This window comes from Gymnodraco acuticeps, unplaced genomic scaffold (genome assembly GCF_902827175.1).
Source record: "Gymnodraco acuticeps unplaced genomic scaffold, fGymAcu1.1, whole genome shotgun sequence".
NCBI lineage: Eukaryota > Metazoa > Chordata > Actinopteri > Perciformes > Bathydraconidae > Gymnodraco > Gymnodraco acuticeps.
This window is the reverse complement of record NW_022991375.1, coordinates 4,386,677-4,411,421: the sequence shown is the minus strand read 5'-3', so window position 1 is coordinate 4,411,421 and position 24,745 is coordinate 4,386,677. Positions and strand designations below refer to the sequence as shown.

General features: G+C 39.9%; 2 protein-coding genes across 6 annotated transcripts in view; both read left to right on the top strand.

Moving 5' to 3' along the window:
• Positions 1 to 754: 754 nt before the first annotated feature.
• On the top strand, positions 755 to 24,623 carry fbxl2 (F-box and leucine-rich repeat protein 2). 2 transcript variants are annotated; one of them, XM_034240997.1, is made up of 14 exons: positions 755 to 1,289; positions 7,843 to 7,904; positions 16,893 to 16,947; positions 18,224 to 18,298; positions 18,549 to 18,643; positions 19,176 to 19,340; positions 19,490 to 19,616; positions 20,441 to 20,515; positions 20,631 to 20,758; positions 21,166 to 21,226; positions 21,332 to 21,376; positions 21,642 to 21,698; positions 21,785 to 21,997; positions 22,497 to 24,623. In XM_034240997.1, exons 1-14 carry the CDS (start codon positions 1,260 to 1,262, stop codon positions 22,602 to 22,604), a joined length of 1,296 nt encoding a protein of 431 aa, XP_034096888.1. In that variant the 5' UTR covers positions 755 to 1,259; the 3' UTR covers positions 22,605 to 24,623. The 2 variants fall into 2 exon arrangements, with proteins under 2 accessions (XP_034096888.1, XP_034096889.1); XM_034240998.1 differs by lacking the exon at positions 7,843 to 7,904 and having other exon boundaries at positions 757 to 1,289.
• si:ch211-193k19.2 (uncharacterized protein LOC100034574 homolog) overlaps positions 11,918 to 24,745 on the top strand; it is a 1,126,861-nt gene continuing 1,114,033 nt past the window's right edge. Inside the window, exons 1-6 of one of the 4 annotated variants that reach the window (XM_034241002.1) lie at positions 11,918 to 12,214; positions 13,267 to 13,311; positions 13,411 to 13,458; positions 13,674 to 13,829; positions 14,075 to 14,167; positions 15,476 to 16,483. In XM_034241002.1, coding sequence (XP_034096893.1) covers positions 13,725 to 13,829; positions 14,075 to 14,167; positions 15,476 to 15,784 — 507 coding nt within the window. In that variant the 5' untranslated portion in view covers positions 11,918 to 12,214; positions 13,267 to 13,311; positions 13,411 to 13,458; positions 13,674 to 13,724 and the 3' untranslated portion in view covers positions 15,785 to 16,483. Of the gene's footprint in view, positions 13,312 to 13,410; positions 13,830 to 14,074; positions 14,168 to 15,475; positions 16,484 to 24,745 lie in introns of those variants that run through there. The other 3 variants (XM_034241004.1, XM_034241003.1, XM_034241001.1) reach the window with 3 other exon arrangements.

The window sequence follows — 24,745 nt, the reverse complement described above, 5'->3', positions numbered from 1 at the left end:
TTGTTGTGCTAATTGGAAAATGTAAGCGGTATATATGTGTATGTGTACACAATATTTATTATGCATCATTGCTGTCTAATTTAATATTTTACTTGAAAAAGAACCTGCAATGTAGCTCTCAAATAAATGTAGAGCACTAAACAGTAGGCTACTAGGCCTATATGTTTTTATCTCAATTGTACTGAAGTATAGCATTAAAAGGGAATCCTTAAGGAAATTGCAATTGTAGCCTACTTAAAAACTGAGTTAACGTTTGCTTATTCACTCATACACTATTGTTCTATATTTGTAAATGCAGGAATGCAAATTTGTTTTGCAATTAATGTGGTTTTAACATGCAGATCAAATGCAGGACTGTCATTTGCATACCATTATTAGTGACATTATTATGCTGCTGTTAAGAACTGTTAAGTATGCTCAGTTTACATAATGCAGGTGGGACAGAGAAGTCGATCTCTGTTGTTTGGGTATGTGTGTGTCTGCAGGTGAAAGCCTCCGTGTGACAGTGTTACACATCTCTAATGGAGACACACACTTGGCTCCTGGATCTGGCGTCCTCACAGACGAGAGTGTTTCCTTCCTTTAATCGGACCCACGGGTTCATGGCAGGTCACTCCTCTCTGTGTTGTATTTCCCGTGACCACCACGGTGAACGAGTCCAAAAAATATCGTAATTTCCCCTAAATCTCCGCAAGACCCCACAATCAAAACAAATCGACCACGCGTGCTTTTCCCGCAGCAATGACGTCACGTAAGCCCGCCCCCTTATCTCCTCAAGTAAACATAAAAAGAGGAATACGTTCATGTCAGCCGCTGCACGAGCGTCTGCTGCGGGGAACAAGCTGAGAAAGAGAAAGGCGGACATTAACGCAGCGTTTCCCGTGTGTTTTAAAGTTAAGGGATTTGGGGCCAGCTGACTCGATGAAGGGAGAGGCGGAAGTGAAGTCACTTGACAGACCGTCCATGTTATTATTGTTATTTTGGTTAGCCCTGTGATGAGACGGGCTTGGGAGCCGTTGGTCTCCGAGACAACGACCGTTAACGTTACCGCAGACCGGGCCGCCGAACCGACACCACCCTCACTACCTCCGCACTGACCCGGAGACAGGAGACGGCTGGGGGGAGGGAGGGTGTGAGGACCCAGCTCCAGCTCGGCTCCCTACACTCCCCGATCGACCAAAAATAAAACGGCGACAAAAACAATATTCGTCAAACGACTGGTTGTCTGCGGGTTGTAGCAGGGACGTGCCGCCGCAGACATGAACGGTATCACCAAGGGCCGGTTCGAGGTATGACAGAGGGAGTGGACCACTAACTGTTTGTTTCTACTAGACGTGGGAGTCTTGTATAAGCAAAGTGTGTGTATGGTCGACTGTGCTCCTAATTTTACATGCAGTCAGGAGCCGTTTTGCTGGTCAAGGGTAATCCGAAATCCTGTTGTTGTCCTGCCGCACCAGCAGACAGCGACAACATGGAGCTGAGGACTGCGGGACAGGAGGGCTGTGGCCGAGGATAGTCGATATATCAGGGCCGAGGCTGGCTGCTGCTGGCACTGAGTCACCTGAGGTTACATGCTTTCACCAGGGGGGCTGCAGATAGGAGAGGCATGTTGTGCATAAAAAGCAGTGTAACAGCTTTCAACTAGAGAATGCAATTCCTGAAGAAATTGCTAGTGGGAATGCTTTATGCTGAATTGCTGACGCTAAACTGCTATGCTGAAATGTAATGTGTAAGAAGAAAGTGAAGAATTTAGATTGAAATGATACATGAACACTGGGGGCTTGAATGTGTGATGAGAGAAGAAAAGAAAGTAAAAAGGCTTGGAAAAGCAGCAGAATATTGCAAACTTTTGAACTAACTTGATGGCGAATGATCTGTCGCCATGCCAACAGCATTTGATGACATCCCATAATATGCTTGGATGCGTTGATGGCTGCATCGTTACCAAACCTGTGAAGTTTTGGGCCGTTTGGAGCATTTTCACTGTAGTTATGCGAAAACCGTGTTTCATTGTGTTGGCATGGCAACGGAATTTGAAGAAATCTCAAAACTGTCCCGTAGATGTCTTCACGGCTGGACATGTGAAGTTTGAGCACTTTTTGAACATTTTCATAGGAGTTATAGCGACATAGTCTTTTATGGCGAGGGATGCGTTTCCATGGAAACGGCATATGATGAAACCCCATAATTGACATAGAGCTGTTGAGGGCTGGACCGTTAACCATTATCTGAAGTGTGGCGCTGTTTTGACCCTTTTCATAGGCGTTACGACAACATCGTGTTTTATGGCGAGGGATGCGTTTCCATGGAAACGGCATATGGTGAGATGTCAGAGTTGACATAGAGCCGTTGAGGCATGGAGAGATGATATACAAGTGAAGATTGTGGGACGACCGGACCGTGTCCATTGGAGCTACAGCGTGTTTTATGGCGAGGGATGCGTTTCCATGGCAACAGCCTATGGTGAGATCTCAGATTTGGCGTAAAGCTGTTGAGGCATGGGCCGGTGATATACAAGCAAAGTTTGGGGGACGATCGGACCGTGTCCATTGGAGTTACAGCGACATCGTGTTTTATGGCGAGGGATGCGTTTCCATGGAAACGGCATATGATAACACCCCATAATTGACGTAGAGCTGTTGAGGGCAGGACCATTATCTGAAGTCTGCTGCTCTGAGCATGTCAGTTGGAGTTATGACATCATCGTGTTCCATGACACAGGTGTTTATATTTGAGCTGACGTGTCCAGAGATCAAAGGTTTCCATGGTGATGTGCAGTAATCGGTGAGAGGAGAGCATTTTCATTGTTCTGAATGAGAGATAAACCTATTACATGTGAACATTTTGTTGAAGAACCGTAACAGATATCGGTGAAATTTCAAAGCGTGAAGCATGTCAGGAACTCTGAGCATCTGAAGTGTGCTTTTTGTGTACTTTCTGGTTCATAATGTGGCCTTTTTGGCAGATTAACTAAAGGTGTGCGGCTGCTACTGTGAGGAAAGAGCAGCCTGAATTTACAATGGGGTTTAATGGAGACATGTTGAAAGTTATTGTCACTTCATGCCCTCAAGAGGCATTTTGTATAATTATTTTTCATTTTTCAAGCTACGAGATGTTTTCCTACGTTTCTCATGAAAAATTATGTCTCAGGAGTGTAGGGTTTGGGAATTATGGCAGGTTTTTAAAAAATATGAAGGCGAATTTCAAGCTGTCCTCCACTCTAGCTTTGAGATCACACACTCTAGCGTTAACGTGCTGCGCAATACACATTAATGTTAAAATCTGAAGAAGGCCTCTTTACCAAGGTCTGAACAATGTTGTTTAATATGAATAATGTCAGAAAGATGTGTAACATTTTAAAGTTGGAATGAGGTTTCTGAGTGAAAGTATGAAGGAACAGTAAGCAGTTGAAGTTGCATGAAGATTTTTCAAGTCTGAAGAGTTTCTCCATTGACTTCAATGTCAACAATTTGATGAATTATTGGATATATCTCTGGAATTATGAAAGTTATGAATGAGAAAAGTAATAGCAATCGATTCCCGACCGAGCTGAACGTTTTGATGTTTGAACGGAGTTTCTACGATGTGGAATGTGGGAGAAGAAGACGGCCAACATAACCCGGCGGAATAATAAAGAATTTCGTGCGTAGCATAACAAGTAGTGGGAATGCTGTATCAGCATTCCCACTAAATTAGTTATCACTTGGGCTTGGCAGGTAATGCTGATGTGACACCTCCTGGTACCTTTGAATGACAGGTGTCTCAGGAGGTTTTGAGGGGCTTTCTGAGAGTCACTGGCACACTACAGATGGTGCTTTTGTTTTTCAATAATCAGTGATGTTATAGTGTATTACATGAGACCTATGACTGGCCATATGTCCTTACACAACCTTTCCATTTCCCAAGATGATTCTACCAGACAGTGGTGCACACTCTTTTGTACATTGTGTTTTGTGTTCAAACTCACTACTCAACTGCAAGGGTAAAACATTATTTAGATCGTTTAGTTAGGAAGCTGAAATCAATGTACTACAAGTAAGGACAATTCTTGCATTCCAAATATTACATAATTTTTACGTTACAAAATCATTGTCAAAATGTAGGCAGAATGATCCGCATTATTGTGTATGTAGCATCTTCTGTTGTTCCAGGTTGAGGTAAAATATAATAGTATTTTATATGTGGTTTGTTGTTTTATATTTAAAAAGATGGTTATCTGCTTTGTGTTTAAAATGTTGCCTTTCAAAGTGACCAGTGACGACAGCTGTCAAATGATAGTGGTGCAGTGAAAAGTACAATATTTGTCTCTGAAATGTATTGTATCAAGAACCTGAATCACTCATGTAAAGTACATGTACCACAGTGTTTGAGTAAGCTACTAGGTTACTTTCTACTACTGCATGCTGTTTTACAGATGGCTTTGAATGGCATTTGAGCTAATTTGCATTGATTTATGAAAACTACCTGTAGTAAAATAATAACCATTACCCTCGTAATTGGTGTACAAGCCTCAAATCATCTCCCGCCCAACTGGTTATGGGTCGTCTGAGCTGTGAGCATTGGTTATCTGACATTTTGTACACACATTGTTGAGGTGTTTTCGGCTTTGACTTGATGGTACTCGACTTTTCTCCATCAGGTGTTCAGCTCGCTGTAAGCTTGTCAGTAGCATGAGCGTACGTGTCTACGTGTGACTGAATGAGAACAGAAGGCGGTAGTGGCCCTGATGTGTGTTGCCAGTGGATTTCTCCACAGAGATGTAAGCTTCTTAGACGCAGTTAAAAATCAGTGTGGGGTGTTGTTTTGTGTGTTAGATGAGTAAAGGTTGGTGAGTTGACCATGCACACCTGAGATGATGTTAAAAAAAACACCAAGAACAAGCCCATTGGTGTTGTTGTTATGAAGGCCACAGATTGAAAACATGGCCCATATCTAATTTATTTATAGTTGCTTTCATGTGGCAACTTTAAACCTGAGACATGCAAGTTCAGAAACCAAATTTCCGCATGGTTGTACACCGTCTAGGAATAGGAGTATGACTTTAGAGAGGAACTCCCTGCTTGGGAATGCTGCTCCCCTGGCACAGGGAACGAGGGCACCAGCGTCCTGAGGTGATAACTTTTAATGAAGCACACGTACGAGAGATGAACCCTGGTGTCATAATGTCATAACTGTGGCTGAGATCACACACCAAATACTTTGTTCATGCCGTTCCACTACACTACTTCTCCATCGGGGATTAGGTTACACAACTATTTGACTCACTGCCCGTTGGCATAGAATTAAGATGTATATGAAATAGGGCTATCAGTAAAGATTATTTGTATTATCTACTTATAGATCTTTAAAATGTATTACTGGTTAAGTCTATAAATAATAATGAAAGTTAGCTATGACAGCAGTCAAAAACCATATCAGTGTACGTTATTAGCGCTGCAATGATTAGTTTATTAGACCACTGGTTATCATCTGTTTCATTCAAGTGTATTCTTATTGGACAGTTAACAGTGAAAAGGCAGATAGCTAATGGGGGGGAGAAAGGGAAGTATGATGTTAAAAAAGTCCTTGGTTTTGAATTAAACTAGCCATGTTCCATGAACTCTATTATAACTATTTGGTTGCCAAGGCTTTCCAAATTTGTGAGAATTTGCTGTTTTTTCTTTTCTCATTTCAAAGGGAACTGAATATCTTAGCTTTGGGACTTCATCAAACAGGATATTTGATGAGCTCTATGAATCACATCCTCAGATTCATTTGTATTGAAACAATTGTCACTGGCAGCCCTTAATAAGGTTAAACAGTAAATAGTAGCCGGGTTTGAACCAGCAAATATTTTGTATTTCTCCCTGAGAAATGACTTCAATGACCGTTTGAGCAGTAATCTGAAATGTCTGAATGTAAATCTGATTAGTAAATGACTAGAAGGCATTACAAAGTAACAATCATTGTTTCCTTTTTGCAAGATCAAACCATTTTATGTACCTTATATGAAGCCCAGCAGGTTTCAGTTTGTCTGTCTGTTTAAGGAAAGGTCAAAGGTGAGTGATGTGTTACAGAGATGGTTTGGAATTAAGTCTAAATGTAGTCCTAAATCCTGCGGCTTTAGAGAGACACTGAGTCAATACACTGCAGGCTTTGTCTCTTACGCAGAGTATTGTTCAATTAAGGTCAATTTACTCTCAGGTAAATCAATTGATATGGTTCTACATATAACTGAAACTGAAAGTCACATCATGAAGATAAAAGCTTTATTGTAAAGCGTTTATTCAGAGATTGTGGTGAGCCTGCATTAGGTTGTTGGCCCCAATGTGGTTTTTAATACAGGGGTATGTGGGAACCAATGGAAGGTTTTGACTTTAACCTAGACTCTAGAGCTATCTTTGGATGTAGTTAATGGATCTCTTTCAAAGCTCTTTGTCTGCTGTGTTGTTACCTGAGCATAGATTAAAATATAAACCAGTTTAGTTAATTTTTTGCCGGACCTTGACTGGACAACTCCCTCTTTTTGTCTTAAAGCCCCATTTCCTCTCAAATGGCCTTTACTTCCTTCCTTCCTCACACTCCTCACATTTCACTTCAATTCAATAATGACTTTTGTACATCTTTTTTTCCCCTCATTGTCGCAACATTTCTTTGTTTGCCTGCGTCTCCTACGTCCTCCTGCTCCCCCTTCCTTCCCTTTTCTCCCATCTTCTCTCTTCTTTATTACGTTCTCCTTCGAGAAACCTGCATCTGTCATGGAGGTAGCTGGATCTGAGACGTTTTCAGACTCAACCTTTATGCCTCCTGTGCCTTTCCCCTCGCTCCCCTTTTGTGTTTTTACATTTCAGCGTTTGTGTTTGGCTGTGAAACAGCAGGGAGTTCCCCCTCATTAGATACGGTTTCTGAGTCTTTGAGGATACAAGTGTATCACTGGCAGGATGCGTGTCTGCAGAGGCACAGCGAATGTGGGTGCTGGATGTAATTTAAATTCATGGCTGAATACAACCCACCTGATCGAGAATGATCTGCCTCTGTTCTTCACACAGAGAGGTCTGACTTTAATAAGGTGTGTGTGTGTGTGTGTGTGTGTGTGTGTGTGTGTGTGTGTGTGTGTGTGTGTGTGTGTGTGTGTGTGTGTGTGTGGTGTGTGTGTGTGTGTGTGTGTGTGTGTGTGTGTGTGTGTGTGTGTGTGTGTGTGTGTGTGTGTGTGTGTGTGTGTGGTGTGTGTGTGTGTGTGTGTGTGTGTGTGTGTGTGTGTGTGTGTGTGTGTGTGTGTGTGTGTGTGTGTGTGTGTGTGTGTGTGTGTGTGTGTGTGTGTGTGTGTGTGTGTGTGTGTGTGTGTGTGTGTGGGTGTGGTGTGTGTGTGTGTGTGTGTGTGTGTGTGTGTGTGTGTGTGTGTGTGTGTGTGGATGGCCAGACATTCAGTGGTAGACTAATTGAGATAAGCATGCCAACAAGCTGACCAGGCTAACTGAATTATAAGCTCGTAAGGAGGGGACGTGGAAAGCCAAATGAAGCTTTGTCTTTTTTTTTATTACTGATGCTTAAATAAATTGTATTATTTCCTCATCAGAAATAGTAAAGATATTGATAATGTATGTTTTTATTTAAGGAATGGTACATATTTTTAAATGTTGTCATACTCCTACACATTCAAAGTTTCGATGGTTTTGATGAATTATTCGTCTTTTCCATTACAGAAAAATTATTGTATATATATTTATAAAGATAAAGTTCCCTTATTTTTTTTTATGGTAATATGCTTTTTATTTTGGTCTCTTTTGTCCCTTTTACAGTTTGTCTTCTTTCTGTGTCCTTAAACACACACACACTCATTGTTTATCTTGTGTGTCTTTGCAGGTGTTCTCAAACAGCGATGAAGCCCCCATTAACAAGAAGCTCCCCAAAGAGCTTCTTCTTAGGTAAGATTATTAATAATCAACATCCCCCCTCCACACACACACACGTTGTACAGCTTATGAGTAACCCTGACCTCAGTGTGTGTGTGTGTGTGTGTGTGTGTGTGTGTGTGTGTGTGTGTGTGTGTGTGTGTGTGTGTGTGTGTGTGTGTGTGTGTGTGTGTGTGTGTGTGTGTGTGTGTGTGTGGTGTGTGTGTGTGTGTGTGTGTGTGTGTGTGTGTGTGTGTGTGTGTGTGTGTGTGTGTGTGTGTGTGTGTGTGTGTGTGTGTGTGTGTGTGTGTGTGTGTGTGTGTGTGTGTGTGTGTGTGGTGTGTGTGTGTGTGTGTGTGTGTGTGTGTGTGTGTGTGTGTGTGTGTGTGTGTGTGTGTGTGTGTGTGTGTGTGTGTGTGTGTGTGTGTGTGTGTGTGTGTGTGTGTGTGTGTGTGTGTGTGTGTGTGTGTGTGTGTGTGTGTGTGTGTTGTGTGTGTGTGTGTGTGTGTGTGTGTGTGTGTGTGTGTGTGTGTTGTGTGTGTGTGTGTGTGTGTGTGTGTGTGTGTGTGTGTGTGTGTGTGTGTGTGTGTGTAAAAAAAAAAAATAGCTTGTCTTAGCTGGTGGGGAATTCCGCAGTGCTGCTCCAGCTGTGCTCTAGACCAGTGGTTCTCAAATGGGGGTACGCGGACCCCTAGAGGTACGTTGGAGTACTGCAGGGGGTACGTGAGATTTATTTTATGTTAATGAAAAAAAAAACATAAGTAATGCATTTAAACAAACTACTAATAGTAGATTAACTACTTTCTTTATAAGTTTACAGTAATTCTGGATAATAACATGGGAAAAATAAACGGGGTGCTCACTTTTCCTCTCCCTCTCCTGACAGCCCGCTGAACCTGTAATAAGTGACCCGACAGTAAAGAATAAATATATTTATAACTAGTTTAGCTAGTTCCAGAGTAGATAAACTAGCTAAGTGTGTTAGGTCTAACTCTTAGTGTATTTTGCTCCACTCAACGGTCCGTCACAGCGGCGGAGCTGTTATCATGCAGAGCTGCGTGTTCTCCGTCAGCAGCAGCTGATCTGATCTCTCTCTCTCTCTCGCGTCCGGTTATACTTCACTCGCGTTTATGTCCAAATCTATCAGATCTAGCTAGTTCTAGTTAATTATATGACTGCCTGCTTATCAAAGGACACCTAAACAATAAGCGTTGCTTGGCAACGGTGTGTGGCCGCAAAGTATAGCGCAGCATTATGCATATGTTTATATGAGGGGTCAAAATCCCATGCTCATAAAATGTTCATATATTTTTTCTCTTCATTCCCCACGCCAAAATAAATAAATATACCAATTTTAGGAAAAGTAACGAAGTTTGAGCAGTGTGGGTTTTATAATTAACAGAGTTACACATATTTCAAAACGCGAAGTGTAATAACTGCAGTTTGCCTCGCTGTCACACAGATTGACAAAGATCCTCAGTGAAGCACAAGCCCATGTTTCTCTCTAAATTGTAAGTGCAACTTTTTTAAAAGATCAGTTCAATACAACTAATGTCGTCTCAGTGTTAATGGGTTTGCCATGAATTTAGTGATGGTTTGAAATGTAGCATTTAAGTGTTTCTCAGTTACAATGTTGTTGTTTTAATAAATCAGACTCTGATGGTGCAGCACTGTACTGTACCTCTTTATATAGGCATTTTTTCCCTAACAAATTGTGTTTGCGCTGATCAGGGGGTACTTGGCTGAATTTTTTTTTCAAACGGGGTACATTATTGAAAAAAGTTTGAGAACCACTGCTCTAGACTACCAGTACACCCATTACAACCCTCACTACTTTCACTGGTGGACAGAAAATCACAGTCTCACTGCACTCTCTAGCTACAACACATTACTTAGTGTCACATGTGCTGTTTTGAGGCACTTGCAGAACATCAGATGTGAGGAAGACTCATTGTTATGGCAGTTCATCTTGTTTTCAAACCATGGAAAGTGGGTTGACTGAAGCCATTTGTTTTCTTTCTTTATCATTTTCTTATGCCCCGTCACCATGGTACAAAGGGAGTGACGTTATGTTGTCCCTGGTGCATTTATATAATGCAAGGATGCATCTGTGTTTAGACATTTGCAAACAAAGTCATAAATAGGAGATTAGTTGATACCACTTCTAAGAGTTTGCAAGACAAATAAATAAATATGTGGATGTGACAAAGATAAGCGTAACATCGAGAACATTACATTAGAGAAGCTAGAGTGTTTTTGATTCAAACACGACACAAATAAGAACATAAACTCACCAGGGAAATGTTTATAAATCATGTGGTTGGATCATTTTCTCGTAGACTTCAATCAAATCTGCTTTTTCTTTGCAACCCGAGGAGTTGCACCCTGCTGGGCCTTTTAAAAGGATGCATGTTTAAGGCACTTCACTTTTCAAATCTGATAGTTGCGGCTTGCTAGTAATTCATTCACATAAAGTGACCTGTATAGAGTTGCCAACAGACACAGCTTCCTTTGAGATGTCGCCTGCCAAAAACAGGTTTGAAACCACTGGAGCAGATCACCTGTTTGGTATGCATTGGCAGGTACATTGCAGTAGGACAATACTTGCTAATTAGCCTGTTAATTTGTTTAATTAACGTTGTTATTAGCATTACTGTTTACGTTTTAATGTGAGCCAGCCCGGGTACCTGACTTGTTTTCACATTTTATCTGCCTTTCAGGCGGTGCATTGTACACCGCTGTTATCTAGGTCAGTGCAGCATGGATTTAAACTGTAAACAGTGCCGTGCTATTATAGAAGATCCTTGTCTGACAGATGATGCTCGGAGACTTCAGAGTGGTTCTGGGTACTCTTAACTAGAAGCACTGACTCAGCAACCCCCACCACCGCCACCACCTCCCAAATTTATGTCTGACTGGAGTTACTATGACAACCAGCATGAGACTCGCAGCGAAGACTTGACTCTCTTATCTCGTCGTGCTTGAAGAGCCAGGTGTAGGCCTACATTATGTCCACAAATGGAAGTACACTCCATTCAAATCCCATTACGTACCATTTCAGAAAAATAGGCAGGATTTCACGAAGTAATCTAAAGCTTGTTTTCTGTTCTGCCTCTGGTGAGAGGCAACATTGGGGCTTTCTTGTTTTAAGTAAGGTAAACAATCTTGATGTTTTATCTCTGATTTGGCCTTATTGTTGTAAATCCTTGGTTGTGGAAAAAGTCATTGATGCATCTATAATGCATTTGATTACAACAATCTATCTTTATCTTAAACATCAGGGCTTTGCTCAACAATTATCCTTGTATTACTTCCACTAAGGAGGTCCTTTTTGTTTTTTAAGGAAACTTTATCTAATGGGCGGTAAAATGGGCCATGGAAGAACCCAATAAATGTTGGACCAGGTCTAAATCCCTGGGTCGATACACACATTTGATATCACCTTCACAAACAATTCTGATTGCACTAGCCAAGGTATTTGGCCCTTATAGTGATCAAGAGCAAATGTCAAATAGGGTTAACAGAACTCCAAACAGGACTCAGACTGACGGATTGCTTCCCTCTGAATATGATTAACTGAATACTTCGGTGGTCAGTAAAAGGCCGCACTCTCGCTTATAATGGAAAGTCAGATGCTGTTTGATTTAAACAGTCAATCAATGGTCAGCGTCACAGCCATTAACCAGTTGTTAGAAGGGTGATCGATAAGGGCCTGCTTGATTGGTCAGCTTCTCTGGTTCTCCGCAATCACTTCAAGGACTTTGTGTTCAATGTGTGAGTGTGCGTTACTTTCCGTTTGTCTATGCATTGCTTTGTCAATTGTGTGCATGTACTCCCTGATGCAAAACTCCAGTACAGATTATAGGAACATGTCCCAACATGCCCTGACCCTATACACATCAAAACACACAGCCTTTGTCCGCCTCTATATGAAGGAGACAATGGCCAGCTCCTGTTTCCTAGGGTTAAAAGGACATTCAGACCCCAGCTGCACTCAAAGCTTTGGCACCATGACAATTCTCTGAATACCTCACATTTTCCATACACTCAAAAAAACGATTCAAGCCCTTCTTAGACTTGACACATTAATAATTGTTTCACTTTACTTAAATATTTTTATTTAAGAAATAAACCTAAGTATAGTTCATTAGTGTAACACAAATTACATTAATCAATTCACTTATTAAATGTATTTAAGACAGAGCAACTCAAAATGAATTGTTTTCATTTGGGACCGCCCCTTTGCACATCACCTTTGCGCATGCACAAGATCCGTTCTGTCATTTGCCGCCTTTTGTCTAACACTGACGGTGTGAAACTGACGGTGGAAAGTCTATTATTTGGTAAGTATTTGTTTTTTCTAGTAGTTTAGAATGTTCCCTGTTTCCAAGTAGGCCTAATGCCTTTTCATTATATCGACAAGAATATTTGAAACCACCGTGTTATATTTTGCTCCGTTTTTAGTTGGGTCTAAACAGCAAGCTAGCTAGCTTGCTAGATATGGTTAGCATTGAATACTGGATAGTAGAGATCATTAGATTATATTAAATTAGATGTCACGTTATTGTCATTGAACACAGTACACCGAAATTCAGTTTAAATTCAACCAAAAAATGCAAAGAGTAATTCAAGTGCACGAGGTAAAGCTAGCTAGCTGGATAACTGGTTTGTTAGCTAGCTTGCTAGATACGGTTAGCATTGAATACTGGATAATGGAGATCATTAGATTATATTACATTCGATTTAACGTTATTGTCATTGAACACAGTACACCGAAATTCAGTTTAAATTCAACCAAAAAATGCAAAGAGTAATTCAAGTGCACGAGGTAAAGCTAGCTAGCTGGATAACTGGTTTGTTAGCTAGCTTGCTAGATACGGTTAGCATTGAATACTGGATAATGGAGATCATTAGATTATATTACATTCGATTTAACGTTATTGTCATTGAACACAGTACACCGAAATTCAGTTTAAATTCAACCAAAAAATGCAAAGAGTAAGCGCCGCCATTTTCTATCATAAAGCTCAGCAGGTCTGTCCATCTCTCTCCTGGCCTTAGTGCAGGCAGAGGAGGACAGGCGGAGCCACTCGTTTCTGTAGGAGTTCAGTTGAGTTTAGTTTTTTACTGCCAAATATTTAATATAAATAATGAGATAATATATATATGTGAATCTTGTATGGGTTACCTCACTCACAAGCAGGCACCCAGAGTTGTGCAGAAACGTAGGCCTGCTTTATAAAACATGTCTACTAGACTCTTAATTTTAAAGTGTGATCTGTTATCATTTTTTTTTTGGGTTGTGCAATCTTAGGCAATTATGTGTTGTCTGTGAAAATTCAAATATATAAGCATTTTAATCACACCTCTAATATATTTATGTTGTCTTTTGCAGTTTGATCAGCATTAACAAGCATCTTGGGGCAACCTCTTATTTATGGTAAGTACACGGCTACTTTCACATTACTTGCATAAGCTGATCTGTGACATTGTCAGTTGTTCAGTGTCAATTGCTAATTCTCTTTTTTCTCTTTTTCAGGTTATGCATGTGGCAGTGCAAACACTGCAGTTTGGAACTAGCTAGCAGGTATTTGTTGTTAAAACATTTCCGGCAGACACATGCACATTTAAGGGGCAGTTGTCGCTATCCATGTCCATATACTGATTGCCCATGTTCGTTTGACACATGGAGTAAACTTTTAAATCACACATACAAAACTCATGCTAAACAGCTAACACCAAAGCCAGTAGAATTAACAAGTAACAATTGGTTGTATTGTGCTTGTTAATAATATTTTTAAGGTGAATGCGGAGTTTTTGAGGATCACAACATCACCACTTCAATCAAAGTTCATGTGGCAGCTGGACCACTTCTCAGACAAGCTCTTGAAGATCTTCAAGACCAAAGGAGGAGTGAAGGGGCACAAAATCAAGGAAGCCCTTGCAATATCAGATTCGGTTAGTATAAATGCAGAGAACCTCGTTTTTCACTGTATTGTTTTTGTCCATGATCATATGAACACATTTAAGAAATTGTCTGCTTTTATAGTGTTTTTAAGGCAATAGCTTATTGTGGAAATGTAGGTGTAAGGAGTCCTGCTTAGGGACACACACGACAGATACAGCCCTCTACGTTGTAAACTACCTGCTCTGTTGCACATGCATTGTGCTTAATTGTCTTTGATTTATCGCCCCTGCTTTAGTTTGAAAACATCCACATCAAGAGGGGGTGCATCCTGCGAAGCATCGCGATCTACCTCAACGAGGATCCAGACTCTTTTTTTAAGGAGTATCAGGTATGTTTATCACAATATGTTTTCAATGTATTGGTTAACAGTGTTACCCACAATTATAACCACCATTACTTACATTTATAATAAGAAAATTATATGGCACACAACCCTATCCCTGCTTACATCTAAATATCTTATCACATATCATAAATACATGCAGAAATAAATAAATCTATACATTAATATAGGAATGAATATATGTAAGAATGAATAAATACAGAAATAAAAAAATAATAATAAATAGATACAGAAGTAATTTCATCGGGCAAGTGTTAAAATAAATATAGAAAAAAGTGAATTAATACATTTATACAGATATAAATACATCTATAAATTAACATAGGAATACAATTGATAAATACAAATGTGAATTAAAACATGAATATATCTGGAAATAAATACAAATAATAAATGAATGCTGAAATAAATATTTACATTTATATATAAATACATCTATAAATGAATAAATAAATATGGACATGAATACATATGTAAGAACTTATAAATAATTGAATAAATACATAAATAAAATAATAAATAAATGCTGAAATATATTAATCAATAGATTCATGTTTAAAAAGGTATGTGAATGCAGCAATTACTAAATTGTTAAAGGAATAATTACATAATCACATAAATCAAGGAAATAAATTATTAAAGAATAAATAATCAAATACATATCGAAATAAGTAGGTAAATGCATAATTAACTACAGGAATAACAACAAATTACATTATTAAGTAGGGACGTAAACAAATAATACCTGAATTAATAAATAAGATAACGTTGATAATCAAACAGAACATACAGGAATATATCTTTATAACTTATTTATGCAAACATTTTCTTTCAAGCTTAATTTAGTTCTGTGTTGGAGGTCCTAACCTTCTCTGGTATCACTCGGACATTTTTGTCCAAATTGGTAATTTTTCACATCAGATTTGGCTATAATGATTTTGTGTTTTTTCTAGATACTTTTTGGAATTTCAATTTTTCTAATCGGTCTCGAATACACTGTACAAATTACCCTAATTGTCCATTTAAAAAATGTTCCCACACTTCCCAAAAAGTGTGGGGGAAAAATATTTAAATATAATATTTGTATCATATCATTTTATCATTCAAGTTTTTGAAAGTGGACATTTTTATCCTGAGTGGCCAGATTGGGTAGTACATTTGAGTGATACCAGAGGGTTAGTCTAAAACTGTTTTGATCAATTAGGAGAGCCACATAAGTAAATCTGCTTCTATAAAATGTAGTAATTCAGGTTTTAGTTAACACATATGTTGTATGTTTGTGTCTTTGTTCAGGCCTCTGCCTCTGAAGATGCCAAGAGGGACATGGCAAACACAGTCATGGGCATATACACACTTCAAAGAGATGTGGATGGGCAGCCAGAGGACGTGGGAATTGTCATCGAAGGCAATATAGTCATGGACAACTTGGGCAGCGTGATTGTGGGGTTTGTCATGCTATTGGGACTTATTTATGCCCTGGATTTGAGCTTTCCGGACAACCTCAAACACACCTTCGAGTTCATGCAGAAGGTAGTGATGAATCTGGATGGGCACAAGCTGAATGGTAAAATCGAAAGTCTGAAGATCAAGTTGTTCGATTGAAATGTGAAAAAGAAGTGACTCATGAGTTCATTGTTGTCATTTTATTCACGAGTTTCCTAATCAGAGCAGATTGAGCCGTTATATCAATCATTTGTTCTGTGCTTTTCTGTATTTGTTTCAACACACTGTAACACTATTTCCATATGTTGGTGTTTGCAGTGCACTCTTTATGTTATGTGTTATTGTCCTGTTAGAAGAGCAGTGCATACCCCTGTTATATTGTATTCATTGTATTTGGCAAAGGGAGATTTGTAAGTTAATTATAGGAGTTCCATTTCTCTGCCATTTTAAAAATGGTATTATCTTTCAGAAATGTTTTTCATCTTTCAGTGTGAATTCATTCATTTTAAAAAGACTGTATTGAATGGAGGATTGTTTTGAATAATGTGAATTTAAAAATAAAAAAAACTAAACCATGTTTTCTATCATGTGTAACACATTTTTATTAAATTATATTTAACCTCATTATTTCATTTTCAATTAATTAAATAGGATTTAGGTGGACTAGCATTATTTAAATTCATAAAGGTAATGTTATCATTTTACTTAAACTCTATTTGAAAAATTTGAGTTGGACTAACTCATTTACATTATACTGCATGGATGCCATTAGTTTGAGTTTGTGCCACATATATTTATTGGATGGAAAACCTGCCAACAATAAAATTGAGTTAATCCAATGAGTTATTTCTTTGAGTGTAGATGAGGCACGTTTTGAGCAGTAACCTTTTAATCACCGGGAACTCAGACCATGCATACATGTTTGGTTTCATGGGTCCTTCTGTATATGTAAGTAAGTTTGTCTGTCCGTGGCCTTGCTTGTCTGAGTGCCAGAGATTACTCATTGGCAGATTAATGGATTGAGCTGACCCAGTAGCCGGCTGCATGAAGCCCTTTGTGGACGACCGCCCCAAAGCTCAAACACTGCCCGTCTGTGGGGCTTTCCTGCTACCAACCAACACCACAGGGGATTGTTCTGTTTCCTACACACACATATAAAATCACACAGAATAAAAGATGTTCAGATATAAAGTTTAGTTACAAACTGACCTCTTTAATTGAGGTTGATTGTGAAAAACTCATGCGCTTTTTTTGTCTTTCTTTTTAGAATATTCTCCTATCTAGATGTGGTTACACTGTGTAGGTGTGCCCAAGTATCAAAGGTAAGCACTTCCTCCCACATTAAAAACCTCCTCACATCCTCCTTAAAGTATTGCATTTTGTGATTCTAATTAAAGGTGGGGTAGGTAAGTTTGAGAAACCGGTTCGAGATACACTTTTTGTTATCTTCCATGGAATGCTCTTAACATCCCGATAGCAATGAATATCTTAAGTGCTTTGACAAAAAATCCATAACAACATTTCATCTGTGGAAGCCGTAGTACTGTAAAAAGCACGACCAATCATCTGAGCCGGCCCGGCTAAAATAACTGGATGGCCTACCTGCCTGTCAGCCTTCCATCTGTGCACAAACTTATCTCGTGCCCTCATTGGTCATGTGCGTGTTCGTGTGTGTTGGAGGAGGGGCTCTGTAAGGAAGTGGCAGATTTCTTCCAGCTGTGTATTTTCTAATTCTAGCGCACTCGAGCTGGTTTCTCCAAAATTACCTACCCCACCTTTAATGGAATGATGGAAATTGAAACCGGATTACCATTACCAAATTCTTTAGAAATGTCTATAACATAGTGCCATCTGCTGGTTAGTTGTAAATGGGCCCCTGTTTGTAGTGCACTGCAGCTCAACGTTTTTTTTTGATTGAGGTTTCAGGGCTTGGCACTTGGGCTGTGAATGCAGAGCTATGGTGGCTGCTTCTCATATTAATTTATTTCTATTGGGAAAATGTTACTTCTTTCCGCCTGTGACAAAGCTAAATTACTGTGAATACAATATATCAGACACCTGGAGAAAAAAACATTGTAATTTCTTGGAGCCAAAGGGCATGTTTCCGAGACTCTGTTGTTGTCTGACCAACATTCCAAAATCAAATAATTTCCAGGTAACGATGATATACGTCAGAGAAAACACCTTTAGATTAGACGGATGGATATAGGAGTGAAAACAGCAACTCGTACACTTTCTCCATTACCAACAAAAACAGAACGTGTTAAGGCTGCACTGTATGAAGAAAATATTCCATATTTGATAATACTGAATAATAATACTTACAACAATTAAACAGAAGTTAAAATAATCTTTCTTTTGATTTATTTAGCTTTCAGTGTAATGCTAAAATACAACAACAAAAAAGCAGGTTGACATTGCGATGACAAAAGCCCCAGAAAGTAGTCATAGTTAATATTTAGACAGAGTAAACTATAGGGGTTGACTCACTATGTTTATTCATCTCTCCTGCATATTATGATCACCATTCACATCCCCCCCACCTCTGTCTGACCCACATGTCGGACTCTGTCCACAATCTGTCTGTCACCCTCTCAGGCGTGGAATGTCCTGGCCCTCGACGGCAGTAACTGGCAGAAGATTGACCTGTTCAACTTCCAGACGGACATTGAGGTGTGGGGTGTTTTTTATGAGAGAATAAAAGGAAGCGTGAAGTGGGTCAATGAACTGTGTTTGTGTATGTGTGTGTTTGTATACGTGCTACACGTGTGTGCTTGTTGAGTAGCTTTATCCAGCCCAAGGCTTAACTCGGGGTCGGTAGGCTTTGGTGCCGACTGTGACGTAACAGCTGATCCTCTGTCCTGTGGACCAAGTCATATCACTCTCTCCCTCTCATTACCCTCTCCATCTCTCTCTCTCTCAGGGTCGGGTGGTGGAGAACATTTCGAAGCGTTGCGGAGGCTTCCTGAGGCAGCTGAGCCTCAGGGGCTGCCTGAGCGTGGGAGATGCCTCCATGAAGTGAGATTGTCATTGTCAATCTGGCATTCAATGTGATGAAACAAGTGTGCTTCTGCTTTGACATGTACCAGAATATCATTGTCTCATTAGTTTGATTTATTGCTATTGTTGTTTAATGTAACTATGTTAATGTATTAAGTGTGATTATTTAACGTTTAAGCAGCTTGGGCTTCTTCGGTCCCAGGGGAAACTCTATTTTTTGCTTCCGTTTAATCTCACTTCACGTTCACTGTGTACACACACAAGAACTAAACAAAAGAATAACAATGGGGGTCTAATATTTTTACATGATACCGTAGAACCTCTTGTTTCACTTGGTTTCACTTGAAGATATCCATTACAGTACCATAAGTACAAGTTTTTTGTTCTTCGGAGAAAAAAAACATACAGTAGCTCAACAGCAACCCCCTAAGGGCCTGAAGATTACTCTGTTAATTGGCTCCTGAGCAGCTCCCAGCATCACAGTTCTTATTTAATCAATGAAGCAACTCTTGTGTAATTCCCTTTCTCCCTCTCTACCACTGTCTCTCAGGACATTTGCGCAAAACTGCAGAAACATCGAAGTGTTGAACCTCAACGGCTGCACCAAGATCACAGACAGCACCTGTCTCAGCCTGAGCAAGTTCTGCTACAAACTCAAACAGCTAGATCTCACTTCCTGTGTTTCCATCAGCAACCACTCGCTCAAGGCCCTCAGGTAGCACCCACACACCCTGGTTAACCAAACCCATATTTCAAAACCACTATGTTCTCTGCATACGCCTTCCCACAATAAATGTAACAATATGGTCATTTTCATTTGGTTCACACGTCCTGTTTCTTTGGTCTCTTTCTTCATATGCTCAGCGATGGCTGCAGAATGCTGGAGATGTTGAACCTGTCTTGGTGTGACCAGATCACACGTGACGGCATTGAGGCTCTGGCTAGAGGCTGCAATGGTTTACGAGCACTGTTCCTCAGAGGCTGCACACAGGTACGGTTATTTATTCTTTCAGTGGGTATTTATATTAGATTTTTATTTTTATTTCCAACATTGAAAAAAAAGAAGTAAAAAAAACACAACAAGAATACTTAACAGGCATCTACAGCAAACTCAAAAACAAAAATAAGTAAGTATGTAATGCTCATAAAGGAGTAGAGAGAAGTGAATACTTATAAAGTCCTACCTCTTTTTAATATGTAATCTAACACTGTTCTACCTTTCTTCCTCAGTCTTCTCCATACACGACTCTTATCAAATCAATCACATCAAATGAAAATTGACCAATTGTTAACCATAAAATGTGTACACTTTTGTGTTCCCTGCTACCAGAGCACAGTGATTAATCGAAATGTACTGTAAACAGGGTCCTCTGGTGGTGAAGAGAGCTCACATTATGCTTCTCTATAGGATCATTTGTAAAACACATTGTAAAGCTACAAAAAACAAATAACTTTAATTTACCAGATTACGTGAAGATCTAGTAAAAATCACAGGAGAGGTGTATTCACATTCCTGAAAAAGGGGAGATGTCTGTGCACTTCCATTGAATCTGAGAATCTAAAATATCCAGGGCAAACTATATATGCAAACATAAATCGTTCTTGCCTGAAAAATATATATTGTGAAACCTCCTTGAATTATCTTTTGGGGCTCACAAATAACAGTGTGGCATGTCAATGGGCTTATCACATTTTAAAACAAGGGCCTAATATAGGAAATGTTTCCCTAACAACACACAAAAATCCAGAAACATATAACAAATATTGATCCAGGTGTTTGATTACCAATAATATGCTTTAATTTTTTTAACCCAGCTGGAAGACGGAGCATTGAAACACCTTCAGAAATACTGCCCAGAACTCACCACCATCAACATGCAGTCCTGCACGGTCAGAGAAAGCTTTGGTTGTGGGATGGGGGATGGGCGATAATAAAGCATGAGGAATGTTTTTGTATGCCTCCTTGTTTTTGTAATTTGTTTTCTTCGTCTGTTGCCTCTAGCAGATAACGGATGAAGGCCTGGTCAGTCTGTGCCGAGGATGCCACAGGTTACAGATCCTTTGTGTGTCTGGCTGCAGTAACATCACTGACGCCTCCCTCACTGCAATGGGACTCAACTGTCCCCGACTCAAGTGAGAAAACACACAAAAGCTGTCCCACCAATCTTCACAAGGACACCAACAGCTCAATATCAATATCCACAAAATATTCTTCTCAGTTTTATTCTCCAAAACAGACAAGATCAACATACATATTTATAATTTTAGCTTTTTGAATATGCCATAATTAACAGAAAGTCTCCTTTGCATCAGGACTTCCATATGTTTGTTAAAATTAAATAGATTCATCAGAGCAAGCACAGGAAAAAAGGTCCCACACATTGTCAAAAGCTTTTTTATTTATTTTATTGAACAGACAAGGTCTCGGGTCTGGTTCAAACTAATCGCCCTCTGCTGGTTAAGATTTTGATTACCACAACATACTGAACCATAAACTTCAAGTAGCCTTTTCATGTTTTTGTGTGCGACTGTGTCCTCAGGATCCTTGAAGCTGCACGATGCTCACACGTTACGGACGCTGGGTTCACCGTGCTGGCCAGGGTGAGTCTCTTTTGTTTTCTTTTCTGTGACCCTCTGTTTTAATCTTCCCCATCACATTGATATTTGATTAAAGTATCATTGGATGATTCATATTTCTCTTCACAGAACTGTCATGAGCTTGAAAAAATGGACTTAGAAGAATGTATTTTGGTAAGACGATTTATGGTTTCCTTATTTAGTGTCATTATCTATGTTGAACCTGGATTCATTTTAGCTTTTTATCAATTTAATGTATGTTTTAATAATAACACTATATATTAAAACCATTTTTTTTCTTCCAGGTTTGACAAGGTAGAAACATTTAAGTGGGATACAAAAGAAGACACAATAATGTTTCCATAAAACTGTGATTTAAGACTCTTAACTGTCCAGACATGTGTTAAGAGTTTGTTGATCAACCTTCTCTTCTCCTCAGGTGACAGATAACACCCTGGTTCAGCTGTCTATTCACTGCCCTCGCCTCCAAGCTCTGGTAAACACTCACACCTGCAGTACCAGCTTCTGGAGCTTTAATCCATCTATGTGTGTCTACAACCATGTTTTCTGTGTCCCATACAGTCCCTGTCCCACTGCGAGCTGATCACAGACGATGGCATCAGAGCTCTGAGCAGCAGTACCTGTGGCCAAGAGCGCCTCACTGTGGTGGAGCTGGACAACTGCCCCCTCATCACTGATGTGACTCTGGAGCACCTGAAGAGCTGCCATCGTCTGGAGCGCATCGAGCTCTACGACTGTCAGCAGGTCACCAGGGCTGGCATCAAACGCATCCGGGTCAGTGGAGATCATGGGCAAATATTTCAAACGAAAGGCTTTTTGATCACACATGATGAGTTGGGAATTGGATCAGGGAGTTCCTTATTTTATCTAAAAATCATACACCTTAGATCAGTGGTAATTCATTTACAGATATAGTGCCAGGTCCCCGCCCGAACCAATTTCTCAATTGCAGTCAAATCAGAGAGTGAGACGTTTATACATAAATGGATAACTAACTGTAAATGTTGAAACACTTAAAGAGATTAAATATGAGCGATTAGTAGTTTTTATTTGAGTGAAAGATATATAGTTTAACATCTTGGAAAAGGATGAGAGGTTGGTACAGAGTGGTACTGATCTTCTCTATTACTCTTGACATTTACATCCGAACTATTTATTTGAGGGAGAACAGTTGACTGGACACAAGCAAATCCAGATGATGTGCTTTTTTAGTGCCTTTTTCTTGTTTGTTTTTATTTCCTTGTGTTAACACTCCTCTGTCCTACCTACACAGGCCCACCTTCCAGAGATCAAGGTCCACGCCTACTTTGCCCCAGTGACACCCCCTCCCTCTGTACACGGAGGTGGCCAGCGTCTGTGTCGCTGCTGCATCATCCTCTGACAGTGGAGGGCCAGAGGGGGCCACCTCTGTCTGCAGGTCCTGCTGCTCTGATACGAGCGGAAATGGGATGGGGGAAGGGGGATGACTGGGGTAGGTGTAGGGGAGAGGAGGGGCTGGACCCACTCACTGCTCCTGATCACTGATCAATACATAGACTGATCGCCCCTGATCAGTTGAACCTGCCCCTCCTCTCTCCTCGTGCTCACCGATAAGGATTGCAGCAGCCCGGGGTTTGGGCATGGGGGTTTGTGGTGAGAACATGGATGGATGGACTCTCTCTTTCTCTCTCTTTATCTCTCTTTCTCTCTCTTACTGTAAAGACAAAAACAAGTTCTCCACTCCATCCTACTCCTCAGACTCCTGAAAAAAGGACTGCATCTGGAGATGGTGTTGGACGGGGTCTGAAAAGTGGAACTACATGCATCATGTTCAAACTGAAAATGAAAAAAAGACGAAAATGTCATCTTGGAATACAGTTGGCTCTCTGCGGAGTATCATCTCAACAATCACATGACGCCTCTATGTGACCATCCTGTGATTCATTATGCTTTGAACAAAAACACGCAGCACAGAGGGGGAGCAGCTCTGGGGTGGGGGAAAGGCAGGTTTTCTGGATATAAGAAGATCAGCACATTCAACTAAACTCTGTAGTGTGGAAGAGTTGAGAGAAAGCAGGAAGTACATAATAGGATGGGACATGTGACATTTGTGCATCTGAGAAACTTTGTTGAGATTTAGATTCTGTTTGTACAGAGAATGTTTTGCAATGGAAAAAAAAGTTACACACTTATGGCAATTCACTAAAGATTGGGGGGGAAATGAGTTCCTTTTATTAAAATGCTTATTGTAATTGTCCATGCTTGTTTATCCAGAGAGGAAGATTATGTTCGTCATTCTTTTTTAAATGGAAAAGAAGCAACTGTTGCTGTTTAACAAAAAAAGGACCTATGATTCAGACCCTCAGCGTCTAAAAGCGTTATGTTGACTGTGTATGCGTCTGCGATGTGTGGCCTCATGTGTTCTGCCTGGTTCTGTTGGCTCGTAGGCCCTGATCCAATCCTGTCATTAGCCCTGTGCGCTAGCTCCAACTTGACCACTTAAGCATTTGTTTACAACCTGGATTAGGTTAGCACCACAGACAAACATGTTTACATCGGTGGATGTCCAATCTCCCTACTATTCAGAGTGAGTTTAATACACTTATATAATTGGGGTTAACCCACAGTTGTTGACTGGACTGTGACGTCCATGAATCAAATGTATTACACTAGGACATAAATCAGGGCTCACCTTGGTGCAATTTTGCTTTAAAATAAAATGGAAATTTGCCTAAAACTGAGATTATAGTTTAGAGAATGTGAGCAAAGGCACTTAAACTTTTTGACAATCACAGGAATTTGTGTATTTGAAAGCTATTTTAGTCTAAGTGTTGTGTAATTGGCAATTTACTGATGATAGGTAGGATACAATAATGTGTTGCTTAATGAAGAAGCACATGAGAAATGGTTCATAAATAGCACTAGGCAAATCGAATGCATTAAATTGATCCGCAATCAACTGGTCGAATCCTACTAAACACTTGACAAGAGGGATGTGATATGCAGCTCCAGAACCAACAGGTAACAGGTTGAGAGACTCTAAACAAGCACTCGTTCAGAACCTCAACATGATCTGTTTTGCCATGCAGAATAACGTGTCTATGGGAAATGTCATGCCACATACACAAAGCAATGAAAATAAAACACAACAGAAGCAGCTCGCAATGTTGAGACTGGCAAGTGCTGTGTGGGGTCAAGTGCTCAAAAACTGGGGAGATTGGCAGGACAATGGATAGGAATTAAGAAGGAGAGCAGACAGAAAGATTGAAAAAAGACTCAGATGGACACAAAGCTGACTTCACTGGCTGTGATACTAATGCCCTCTCTCTGACAGCTGTTTAACAGTTTTATGTTTAAGAAAATAAAGAAATACATTAAAAAAAGAAACAACTGAATAAATAAAAGTGACTAAGTAAATGTGCTTTGTCTCTAGTGTGAGATTATTTTCTCCTATAACCCAGTGGTTGCCGTTACATTCACTTTGGATTTACAGCTGGTAAATGTGGGGCCTATTTTAATTTATTTACATACATTTTTTTAAAT

Bases quoted from the DNA above. Each gene is read 5' to 3' on its own strand.
- fbxl2 (XM_034240997.1), top strand. From the start codon at position 1,260: ATGAACGGTATCACCAAGGGCCGGTTCGAG. The intron at 18,299-18,548 runs GTGTGGGGTGTT...TCTCTCTCTCAG, and splicing joins ACTTCCAGACGGACATTGAG to GGTCGGGTGGTGGAGAACAT. The intron at 19,341-19,489 runs GTAGCACCCACA...TCATATGCTCAG, and splicing joins CACTCGCTCAAGGCCCTCAG to CGATGGCTGCAGAATGCTGG.